Genomic DNA, 12,935 nt, shown 5'->3' with positions numbered 1-12,935 from the left:
TTTTATGGGGTTTTGGTTGACAATAAATGTTTTATTAATTAGTTGAGATAAATAGCTTCCTTTCTCTCTTTATCTTTCTCATCAGTGTCTTCCTCTCTTCATATCTATACTAGTTTCATAGAATTCGTGGGAGTGGTGGAAGAAAAGATTAGAGAACTCATACAAGTGTTTTGTTTTGTAAAGCTAGTTTTGGGTTATTCATTTTAGAATCAGAAAGTTATGAGAGTGGTGGGAGGAAAGAATTTATCATATTTAACCAAAATTTAACCTCTAATTTCATAAATGTTTATTTTATTTTATAAAAACTATTCATTATGGCCAAAAAAATACATGAACAAACCTAAAATTGATACACAATTACTCTAAACCCAACAACATACCGGAGTAAAATGACTTGGGTTATCAGAAATCTCACCATCGCAGCCACGTTTGCCTCGTCCCCCATCCCGAACCACCCACCGCCGCAACCCCTCCCCCTGTGTCCATCCTCTCTCGTTATGGTGTAATGCTCAATTTATTAAAAAAAATATATTATAATGTATGTTCTTATATTAATTATATACTTTCTGTTTGTCTTCAAAACCTAACAAATCAAGGGAAGCAAAGTTAAAGGAGGGTGGAGCATTGCAAAAAAAAAAAAAAAAAAAAAAAAAAAAAAAAGCATTTTTATTTCTTGGAGAGGTGGAGATGAGGCTGTGATCGATAAACAAAAGAAATTCAGTTCTTGATGAATACATATGATTGTTTGCATGGCGGTGTTCGAATACATGGCCAATCTAAGGTTTGGATTTTCAGGGTTGTATTGTTTTTAATTTGGAGGGTATTAAAGTCTATTGAAGTGTAATTTTGGTTATATTTGAAAGTTTTTATAAAAACTGACATTTATGAAATTAGAGTCTTAATTTTGGTAATTTATGAGTGATGGGGTTGTTTTTAAGGATATTATAGTGTGTGGGTAGACAGTGTAGATGTAATCTTAGGTCAGTTAAAGTTAATTGTCGGGGTTTGTAGTAACTATAAGATTTGGAATTATAATGTTATGACTAGTAGTTTCAAAGGAAACAAGGATCGTCTTGTAGGCTAGTAGAGTAATTTGTCTGTGTCGATGAATGTGGTGACCAGAAGTTACTCGAATGACTTCCAAGTGGACGAAAATTATCGACGCTAAATACACTGGCTGATTGAACACGATATTTTGGTCAGCAAACCATGAATACCGAGACTAAAATGCTTTCTAGTTAAAGCAACAAAACCTTGGGAGTTTTGTGGAAATCATGTACCATGAGAATGAGATTGTAGCATAGCGACGAAGTTTACAAGAGTGTTTAGTGTTCAGTTGGAAACTGATATATCACTCATACCTCTCTACACAAAGACATTGCCAAATCAAATCTTGCAAATTACATCTCTCTCTCTCTCTCTCTCTCTCTCTCTCTCTCTTAAAGTGATATAGCATTGATGCTGCTGCTGCTGATGACGATGTTGAGCGTGAGGAAATTGATACATTAGCCGCTTTCATGAATTCTATAACGTTACCCTCTCCACGTCGCATTACGCTTTGAGTAGAATTTCACCCCTTTTAAAATTTTTGTTTTTGCAAAAATAATCTTAGGTGGATTGAAAAAGCATTTTATGGAAAGCTTAATCTGACTCTCAGTTCTTGGTTTATTGTTTCTCAGCCAGCTAATCCCACTTTTGATATATTTTTTTTTTCTTTTGTTTTGTCTTGCTTGCATGTTCAATATTGTCTCGAACTCGAAGCTATTCAGGAGATGCGAACGTGGTGCGATTCTTCAGTTTGAAGGAATGTATGTGCTTTACAATCTTCTAGTCGATGTTCCAGGTTTTGTTTTTGGTAGTGTTGTTTGGGAATTGCTGGAGCCAATAAGCTGCCCTTCAAAAAAGGATTTGCTTTTGCTACTGTTGTTTGCTATAACGGATTACTGACTTCCTTCGAACGTAACTAATATTGCGCACTTTGCTTTAGTTTTGCTGCTTTTACCTTTTTTTTTACTTTTTGATTGTCATGGTCGTTTTATTTGTTGCGAATGCATTATATGATTTAAATTCTGAAATATTTTTCAATATGTCTGGAACACAGGCACATACTGTCATCTCTCTTTGTTACAAGCTTATATAGTGTTGATGATGATGATGATGATGATGATGTTGAACGTGGTGCTATTCTTTAGTTTGAAGGCATGTATGTGCTTTAGAATCAAGAGATGTGAATGTGGTGCGATTCTTCAGTTTCAACCTTGAAGGGTTACTAAGTTCATTCAGAGATAAATAACTCTGCGTACTTTAATTTTGCGAATGCGTTTTATAATCTAAGTTTTAAATCGAAGACTCTGCTTGCTTTCAAGTAAAGACTTAAATTTTTTCGAAATTTTTCCATTTTTATATCTGATTTGTCCGATGGAGTTAATTAATCTTTGAATTAAACGGGGATGGGTTAAAAAAAAAAAAGTGAATGAATATTTTAATAATTTTCAATAGAAAACACAATGAAATTGACTAAGTCGAAAACATAGTAATTAAAATTAATTTTAACCATAAACACATTTAACCCTATAAAAAGTGTTGTGGTCTCGTCTACCAGGTCTCGCTTCAGCCTCACTACTTGGCGATGACTTGTTGTAGTTAAGTGATATAAATTTGTTGCATCTATCGTTTTGTGATATTTTAGTATGGGTGGCACCTCGCTATTTGGCGATAACTTATTGTAGTCGCTGATACAAATCGGTCGCATATGTTGTTTTGTGACAGATTAGTATGGGTGGCATGTGTAGTTTTGGTACATGAGGTAGCCATGTAGGGGTTTGCTAAAGTTATCTTGTCTGAGCAATCCAGATCATTTTCTTGGTCACTGGAGCATTGTACCCAAATTGGCACCTCTATATTTATTTGGAATGTTCAATGAAATATCAACCTCTCATTTCTTGTAAAAAAAGAATCTGTAAAAAGAGAAACGATAAGGGTACAAGCAGACAAAAACAAAAGAAAGATAAAGAAAATGAATGATAAAGAAAATGAAAGGCTGAGATTAAAATACCTAAATAGCTATGAAAATCGAAGCTAATAGCTCAAACACCCGTAGCATTGAAGCCTCATCCGATTTTACACTTCACTTTGATCTTTTTCTTTTGTGAAAATGAAATTCTTACTTGTCTTGACAGGTGTTCAAATTTCTCATGTCACGTCAAGATGAGATTCTTTCGAATTTATAAACTTCTCTCCACTTCTCATTTGATTGCATTTTCTCTTTTCATCTTCCAAATCTTGTAACCATTTTGGGGACATATTTTCAAATTTGTTTATATTCTGGATTGCAGGTTCTTCCTTGTCAGATCAGGGCTTCGGTTTGTTTTTACTCCTGGATCTTGTTGCCTCGCCTCTGTTTAACCTGAGGTTTGTTTTCGAAATATACACACACACAAACTATGATTTCTTCTCTTGTTCTTAGCATTTCTACAGAGTAGTGTCATTTTTTTTTCTCAATAGTTAGGTGGGTTACTTGATTTCCACTATGGCACTAGCCCACAGACTGACTTTGTTTCTCTTTTTTTTTTTTTTTTTTTTTTCTGCATATATATGCTCGATTAACGTAAATATCGTTGAATAAATAGGACAGGTTGAACATGGCAGCTATAGTTGTTCCTACAGTTCTTAACCGTAAGAACTATGTTGATTGGAGTTCTCGGATTAAGAGCTACTTGTTAGCTGAAGATCTTTGGGACGTTGTCGAAGGCAGCTATAGACCTCCTGTAAGAGAAGGTGAATGTGATAATGAGGCTTGGAAGAAGAAGAATGTCAAGGCCTTATATGCAATCCAGAGTTCTTGCGGGGATGATACTTATCAATTAGTCAAGACAGAAACCAAGGCCAAGCAAGCATGGGATACTTTGTCATTTCTATTGAAGCCTGATGAAAATCCACCAGATGAATATGGTACGTACATACATAAAAAGTTGAAGCATGGGATACTTTGTTAAAAACTTTTAAACATACGGCAATGGTTGTACTTGTACCTTGTTGTAGGTGATCCATGATCCTATTCTGATTTGATGACGAGGAATATTTTGCAATTATTTTCACACGCATATGCATTTGTATGAAGGGAAAAGAAAAAAGAAAGTTGAGAATTGAACAATAACATCTGTCATCTTAACATCAAATTTCATTTTCAGCAAAGATGTCACTTCGTCAAGCGCATCCGTTTTTAACTCTGACTGACCGTGATGCTAGGCCAGAGTTAACCATGGAAGAAGGACGCACTGAAGGTATACATAAGTATACCTTGATCCTCACAAATTAATACTTCTATATATTCTATTAAATAGTAAATTAATGATAAACATTTACGTTTAGTATGGCTAACCCACAAACTATGGCATGCAGGAGGAGCAGGACATGATGACAGCAATGCCAACGATATCCATGAAACTTTCGTCAAATATGTGAAGTCTAATGATTGGGATAATGCAATCGAGTTTCTTGGCAAACATCCTGAGGAAAGAAGTGCAAGAATTTTATATGGCCGCACAGCTCTTCACTGTGCAATCTGGAATTTCAGGAGTTGCAGCGTGCGCGTTATAGAACAGTTGGTGGATTTAATGACAAAGGACGACTTGAAAATTCAAGATACTGATGGTTTCACAGCTCTTTATACATTAATATATTTTTATCCAGAAATGGTTGAAGTAGCTAAACGCATGGTTGCAAAGAACGGAGAGTTAATTACTATTTTACCTTCTCATCTCGAGAGGCCTCTAGTTGTCGTCGTGGCCCAAGAGATGACAAAAGGGGAAAGAATGGCTCGCTACCTCTATTCTCTCACTCCTGACGAAATATTAAAAGTTCCTGATGCCGCTCAACTTATTTCTCTTGGTTTTTATTATAATAGACTTGGTACAATTTTTTACCATGTGATTTTTTTTTTCTTGTTATAAATTTTGTCTTTATTAACAATGTTCTTTTTCTCACTTCTTTTATATAGATATTGCGTGGGATTTGATTCAACGTTATCCAAAATTAGCCATGACTAAGGACAGCAAGGGAGATATCCCCTTAGTAACATTGGCCAGTAACCGTTTTGCATTCAAAAGTGGAAGCCGACTCAGTTTATGGGAAAAAATAATCTATTATGGTTAGTACATTAATTATTGCCTTTTATTTTCTTATTATATATATATATATATATTTTTTTTATTTTAAAGATAAAAGTCTAATTTTGTGAGTCCCTATTAAGGTTAGTCCACTTACTGAAATTGATTCAATTTCTAGAATTACACGTCATTATATTTTTATTTTTGTAACAATATACCCTAAGATTATGAATTGTTATAAATATGTAAATGCACATAATCCCTTAATTATAGGTTACTAGTTGAACGAATTCCTTAATTTTTAGGAGTCGAACTAGCCTCTTAATAACTTCCACTTTCCCATTCAAACATTGATTTTGTGTTCATCTTTATCCTTATCGTTTGCTTTTTATTTTGTGTTCATCTTTCTCCTTGAACACCGTTGCTAGTTTGTATATGCATAAAACCTCTTCCTCCCATTAATGATACTCATGTAAACGTTCGAAAAAATGAAGGTGATCATAATGAATCAAATTAATTGTCATTTAGTCATTTATGTGTACAGAACAAAACAATGATTTGATAACAATTAATATGAGACACTAACATTAAAATAAATAAATAAATAATAAAAACTTGCTTCAAAAGAGTATTTACTTGATTAATGATTGGGCTTGTGTTCTTTATCTTGATAGGTATACACATAAAACGTCTTCCTTTGGTCAACAAGGATAATCATATAAACGTTGAAAAACATGAAAGCGACCAAAGTGATGAAGGGCATCTCTCAGACCAAAATGAGAATCAAAGGCATCTCATTTCCTTAGGTATTTTACATATCTGCAATCCAATTTGCTTTTTGTTAATGCCACGGTAAATTGTTCCATAATGCTACTACAAAAATATATGAACATCTTTATTCCATAGTTCCTTCTTAGGGTTATAAATAAGTCGATCCAAACAAAATATTATGCTGCTCAGGCCTGATTTATTGGCTTGCTTATGATACAAGCCTAGCTAGAGTGAGCTTAGAAAATTCAGGATTGATACCAAGCTCAAGTTGTTTGGAGTCATTTACTAGACACATCAATTTTTACCCCTTTTTGTTTTAAAGAAAACAAAAGCATAGGTTTTATTAAATCAATACAGTACATTAATTTGAAAATACTTTTAAAATGACTGAAAGTGCTTTTGGTGAAAATATTTTTAAAATCAATATTTAGTAAAAATCCAAGTGGATCTTGGAAAAGCACTTTAAGTGCTTCCTGCAAAAAGCATATATTTAGTGCTTCTTCTAAAGTGCTTTTGGAACCCAAAATTAATACCACCGAAAGTGTTTTCAGTCATTTTAAAGGCATTTCCAAATGAGTCCAAAAACTTTTTGAACTTATTCTACATCAATTACAATTTGGAAGCCATTGTACACGTTACAAGCAAGTAAAGAAACTTTCAATTTTAATTTCGATATCAGCATAAAATGCTATAGTGACTTAATTGAGGGTAATTTGGGGAACCCGAAAAATGTTAAATATGACACAATCTCATTTAGGTAATTTGCTTAGGGAGAGTCTAGTCATTGGGTTTTCATTAGAAAAATAGTTTATGGTGGGTTTCATGTAAAGAAAATTGAGTTTGAAGGGTTTTTAGTGATTTTATTTTAACATTTAGCATATGAACAGTGACTATAAATTTAAAAGCAACTGTTGACTTTGCTATTATATAGAGTCCTTCATAGAGTCGCTTAGAGATGAGTTTTTCATATTTCACTCTTTAAAATAGAGTTTTAAAGGTTTTACAGTTTCTCTTGGAGATGCTATAAGGGGTAGGGCCGGCCAAGGCTCAGTGCAGGCAAGGCAATCATCCAAGGCCCAAAAAAAATGGGGGCACCAAAATTATTAGGGTGATATATTTATATATGTTTTCATAAGAGTATAAATTTATAAAATTTGGTTCAATCACACAGAAACTTAACTAAAAGTGATGGTTTTGTCATTTGAAAATAAGGAGGAGGTCTTGAGTTCAAAACACCATATGTGCTTATTTACTTTCCAATTTTTACAAATTTCTTTTCATAAGAGTATAAATTTATAAAATTTGGTTAAAGGATTAAGAAGTTTAATTAGAAGCAATGGTTTTTGTTGTTTAAAATTGACGAGAGGTCCTAAGTTCGAAATGCTATGTGCATGTTTATTTTTTTCAATTTTTACAAATTTTTGTTTGGTTGTTAACTTATTTTTAGTTATTAGCTAGTAGCTATGTGGGTTGTTATTTTTAAATATTTGTTTCAATTCAAATCTAATCTTCAACAATGAGTAATACGTAGACCAAATTTTTAGAGCAAATTTGCAAATTATATGATGTGTCATCAAAATGTTTAATTTAGTGACTATTCATTACTAATACATATCAATTAAAGACTCGAAAACATCATTATTTTTTTAAGTCCCATATTGACAAGGTTAGTAAATAAGAAAAAACGCCTCACGATTTGTACAAAAACAGATGGAAAACAAAAGTCATTGAGTTTGAAGTACTTTTCTAAGTATAATTAGTCTTTCTATGTTTCTAAATTATTGAGTTTGAAGTGCTTTTCTAAGTATAATTTTATTGATGTCTTACGTGTAAAAATAAATAATTTTCTTATATAAAATTAGGGCACTTTTTTTGGCGTTGCCCTGGGCCTCAAAAATCTCTGAATCAGCCCTGATAAGGGGTAGGGTAGTGGCTAAACCTTACAATGGATAGTCATAATAATTTGGTTCAAATTTGCCTTTGACAAGAATCAAATCGAAGACCTTTCACTTACAAGTGAAGATGAATATCACTAAACCTTAGTACTATGTGATTCCACCAATATAATTTTAAAGGTTAAAAAAGGCAAGAATTGAGGAACATAATAAAAAAAAATTAAATAAAAAAGTACTTTGGATGCAGTCCCTAGTCTTAATACTCTTTGATTAAAACCTTAATGGTATTCAAAGTTTGATCAAAGCTCTTTGACTTTGTACACCTCATTATATTACTATTAATATTTATATTTCTATAATCTTGACATTAATTGTTTGATATTTTATGAAATTTATAATCATAAAAATTTAAAATCCCTTATTATAATACTATTAGAAATGGCTACAATAAAAAATTCAAACACTTTGATTGAATAAATAGTTAAAAACTACGTAACAATATGAAATAATAAATGGTAAAAGAATGTATCCATTGTGTTAAATAAAAAATTGGTACATTTTACAAAAAGAATTGGTACATTTTACATATAACAAAGTGGTACATTAATAAAGAAGAATGGGTATATTATAAATAAATTACAGTACAAATAAAAGATTAAACAAATGAAATTTTAAAAAAAATATGGGAACAAAAAGAAATTAATACATGGGTACAAATTAAAACTAAAAAAACATAGTACAAATTAAAAAAAAAAAGGTTGCAAATTCAAAGTGGGTATAAACTAAAAGTATAAATATATGATACAAATTTTAGCCATAAAATATAGATATACCATATGTAATTTTTGTAACAATAAATGAATATTTTAGAAATTTAATGTAATTATGTTGTATATTGAAATAATGACATTCAGTAAAACCTAAGGACCTTGATAAAAAATTACAAAGAAATAAGGTTTCAATCAATAGAATAGAAAAAAGAGGAATGAAAATCTAATTTTCTCTACCGAGAGATAGGATAAACTGTAAATTGAAAGACTGAAATATGAACCTGACTTGCAAATTACAAAGATGTTAATGCAATTACCACTCACTTAGCTCTGATACCAAATGGGGGGCGGAAGCTTACAGTCTATTGGTAAAAATCCAACAAGAAGTTGGAGCACCACCGCACAGGAAAACCAAATAAAAAATCGTTTTCCAATTTTTACTTGCTTCAGGATTTTGAATTGGTAAGATGAACTTAGTCCTTTCGGGGAAATCCAATAAAACTGGTCAGATGAATTTAAATTCTTATAATTTTTTGCCTTTGCATTGTTAAAACATTAATTAAGTTTGAAGTTTCAATGACTATGGATTATATGTTTGGTACCTAAAATATGATTTTTGTTTTTTTTCTTCATAATATAGAATATGAATTTTTATCTTCCATAAAATACAAGTTTATGATTTTCTTTTTTTTTAGATGGTTAAAATGTTGGAGCTTTTTTTGTCTCTTTAGTTAGTTTATATATCGGCCCTGCACATTTCTCTAATAAATGTAGGTTCATTGATTCAAGTGTGTCTCATCTTAATTAGAAAGATAGTACAAATATGATACAACAAATGTGATAAAAATAACATTTTTGTAAGGAGAAAAAAAATAAAAAATAAAAGGCAAAGTAATACACATAGGTGGGTTTGATAAAATTAACTTATAATGCAGGAATGGGTTTATTCCGAGGACTACTGACGAATCTCCAAACACTTTTGGGTAGGCCACATACACATTCCTATCATTAACTTTTATGATTGTTTTATTAATAGTCAATATTATATTAAAATGATTGTAACTTTGTATTTACTTTTAATGAACCTAGGAATCAATCATATATATCAGATGAAATTGATGCATGAGCGGGTCAAGCAGTTTTTACCTTTCATGTGTAAAGCAGTGAAAGCACAAGGTATGAGTTATTATAAAAGAAAGAAATTGAACGAAGCACTGTGCGTGGCAGCAGAACGAGGGCATGTGGAGTATATTACTCATTTTTTTATAGATTCCTCATATCCTGTAGATGACGTTAAGAACGAAAAAGGCCAAACCTTGTTGCAAATTGCAACTGAATGCCGTCACCACAAAGTTTATAATTTTATATATGATCAGTTACTTAAAAAAGAAAATATACTTGGCCTTGATCCATCCGATGAAATACGGGAAAGAGTGGGGTGGAGAGATTACTTTGGCAATAATCTGCTACATACGATAGCAAGAATTACCCCATTGTCACAAATTGATCACATTCAAGGTGCAGCTTTGCAAATGCAAAGAGAACTACAATGGTTCAAGGTGATTATTTATCTATATATGCTTATATTTATGAAATACTTAGCCTATATGTTGTTTATATATATTTTTGTGCCTATAACTTTACTCTCATTTTCTCCTACTGCTTCACATATTTTTGTTATTCTATTTATTCAATTTCAAAGAAAAAAAAGAGAATGCAAAAATTATTCTCTTTAAAAATTAAAAATAAAAACAAAAGGTTTGTCGACATACACAAGCATTATGGGAAAAAATTGAATTAAAGGAAAACATTATTATTTAACTACGTACTGTACTATCATCCTACATGCTTAACTAATGATTTTGGGTTATGTGGTGTCTCAAATGTCAAAAGTTGAGGGATTTATACGAAGGATAAAGATTTCAGAGTCACATCCATAAACAATTTTGTCAACAAAAATGCAGGAGGTGGAGAGCATAGTGGATCCCAAGGATTGTGAATCTGTAAACAAAGATAATAAGACACCACGAAAGTATTTACGGAGAATCACAAAGAATTGGGGAGAGAGCAGAAAAATCAATGAAGGAAACATCAACTTCTTGTACAGTTGTAGGTGCTCTTATTGTCACCATAATGTTTGCTGCAGCATTCACAGTTCCTGGTGGAAATGATGAAAAGACAGGTCTTCCTACATTCTTAACCAAAAAGGTGTTCACAACATTTATAGTGTCAGATGCAATCTCACTCTTTTCTTCTACAACTTCAGTTATCATGTTTTTGGGAATTCTCACATCACGTTACTCTGAAGATGATTTTCACAAATTTTTGCCAACAAAAATGATAGCAGGCCTTTTCACCCTCTTTTTATCTATTGTCACCATGATGATTGTCTTTTCTTGTGCCCTTTACATTATGCTTGACGGGAAATCATCAATTGTTGTTCCAAGCATGCTACTTGCCAGTGTTCCAGTTACCTCTTTCATATGGATGCAATTTCCGTTACTTGTTGAGTTATTCATTTCTACTTTTGGACGAGGAATATTTGATAGGAACCAGAAAACTTTGTTTTGAATTCTTAGGTTATCTTTAGTTAGATTCGGATTTGCTACTTTCTATCAAACTTGTAAAGAGAAGCCAATGTAAGTGCTTTTATTTGAGAATTATGCGTGCGCTTTCTATTTAACAGTTGTGTATTCACTTTCGATCCTAAAAGAAAGTTCCAACTTCAAATTATTCTTTTCAGTTTTCTTTTTTGATGAATTTCTGTTTTGAGTTAGTTACTAAGACAAGCTCTTTAGAAAGGCTTTGTTTTTAATCGATAAATCGAATTCATTGTAGCAAGATCAAAAGGGGGAAAAGTACAACAATCTTACCTCAAGTATGGAAAAACATAACCCAGCAAGTTGAGACTAACAAAACTAAGCCATGCATACAAAATGAGGGTAGTAGAAGTCACTGCCTAGCCATAACAGTTAAAATACTGGAGGACATGGTAATCCATCGCATGACAGGAGTACAAGACCAAGACCAAAGACATCATATTTTGAAAATTACACATACATCCAAAAATGTTTGAACTTTGAGAAGATAATTCACGTTTTAGTAGTTTAAAAAGTATTTGGAACATGAGAAACCCTTCCACAACTATTATTAACATTGGCAGCGATGAATGCACTAGAACATTGTATCGGTTCATATTTCGAATACACTAAAAAGTCTATCCCCACGAGGGCCGCAATACATACATTAACCACCATCCACAATTGGACCTAGCAAGACATTTAAAATTCCTTGATAGAATTCTCTACCAACTTCCAATTTCAATGTCTGTTTTAAATTTAGGTTTGGAAAGAAGTTCTGAATTTACTTCAATTGCATTAATTAAATTGCACAATACTACATCTATATATAATTACAAATGATTTCTATAAACTAGCTATTTGTTATAAAGAAGGAACATGAACAATTCCTTTATATTTTTTGACTAATTCACGTTGATTAAGGATTGAATTGTGAAAGAGTGGATGACTACTCAACACTCCCCCCTCAAGTTGGAGAGTGAATATCATGAACACCCAACTTATATAACAAAGAACGAAATCGTCCCTTGCCCAAAGCTTTGGTAAAGATGTTGGCAAGCTGTAACATGGATGGAACAAATCCCGTGATGATTTTTCCTTCTATGATTTTATCTCAAACAAAGTGACAGTCAATTTCAATGTGTTGTGTTCTCTTATGAAACATTAGATTAGCCACAATACGAAGAGCAGCCTGATTGTCACAAAATAAGGTAGTCGCCCCTTTGTTGTGCATTTGTAAATCACAAAATAAATTCAGTAATCATGCCAATTCACAACATGTTGCTGCCATGGACTTTTACTTCGCTTCGGTGGAGGAAAGAGAAACGGTTTTCTGACATTTGCTTTTCCATGAAACAAGAGTCTCCAAGGAAAATAAAATAGCCAGGTGCACCTTTCAAATATTTTAAGATACATAAGACAGCTTCATAATGCGGCTTTCGAGGAGCTTGCATAAATCTATTAACAAGTGGACTTAATATGTGATGTCTGGCCGGGTAATAGTGAGGTAAATTAGACGACAAATCAATCTCCTATACTTGGCCAGATCATTGATCTCACCTTCATCAGGAAGTAATTTTAGATTTTGCTCCATAGGAAAATTAGTATACATAGATCCTAGAAATCCCACATCATCAAGAATATCCAATAAATATTTCCTTTGTGAAATAAAAATCTCTTTCTTGGAGCGTGCCACTTCTAAACCCAAAAAATATGTTAAATTACCAAGATCTTTGACATGGAACTTAGTATTTAAAAACATTTTTGTGCTATTAATGGTGGTCAAGTCATTCCCAGTAATTAGAATGTCAT

At 32.3% G+C, this 12,935-nt stretch overlaps 1 protein-coding gene across 1 annotated transcript; it reads left to right on the top strand.

Moving 5' to 3' along the window:
* Positions 1-3,072: 3,072 nt before the first annotated feature.
* LOC103955879 lies at positions 3,073-11,221 on the top strand. Its single transcript, XM_048584381.1, has 8 exons — positions 3,073-3,951; positions 4,191-4,283; positions 4,402-4,911; positions 5,000-5,149; positions 5,783-5,914; positions 9,480-9,527; positions 9,634-10,103; positions 10,509-11,221. The coding sequence occupies exons 1-8, from the start codon at positions 3,642-3,644 to the stop codon at positions 10,713-10,715; spliced, it is 1,920 nt and encodes a 639-aa protein (XP_048440338.1). The 5' UTR covers positions 3,073-3,641; the 3' UTR covers positions 10,716-11,221.
* The last annotated feature ends 1,714 nt before the right edge of the window (positions 11,222-12,935 follow it).

The sequence above is a fragment of a genome, unplaced genomic scaffold, assembly GCF_019419815.1.
Source record: "Pyrus x bretschneideri cultivar Hongxiangsu unplaced genomic scaffold, Pyrus_bretschneideri_v1 Contig21, whole genome shotgun sequence".
Taxonomy (NCBI): domain Eukaryota; kingdom Viridiplantae; phylum Streptophyta; class Magnoliopsida; order Rosales; family Rosaceae; genus Pyrus; species Pyrus x bretschneideri.
The sequence above is the reverse complement of the archived record's forward strand: the minus strand, read 5'-3'. Positions and strand labels throughout refer to the sequence as shown.

What these genes read in the sequence shown, in the direction of transcription:
- LOC103955879 (XM_048584381.1), top strand. Translation starts at nt 3,642, where the DNA reads ATGGCAGCTATAGTTGTTCCTACAGTTCTTAACCGTAAGAACTATGTT. An exon ending in AAATCCACCAGATGAATATG is followed by an intron (nt 3,952 to 4,190) that starts GTACGTACATAC and finishes TTTCATTTTCAG; the next exon opens with CAAAGATGTCACTTCGTCAA. An exon ending in AAGGCATCTCATTTCCTTAG is followed by an intron (nt 5,915 to 9,479) that starts GTATTTTACATA and finishes CTTATAATGCAG; the next exon opens with GAATGGGTTTATTCCGAGGA.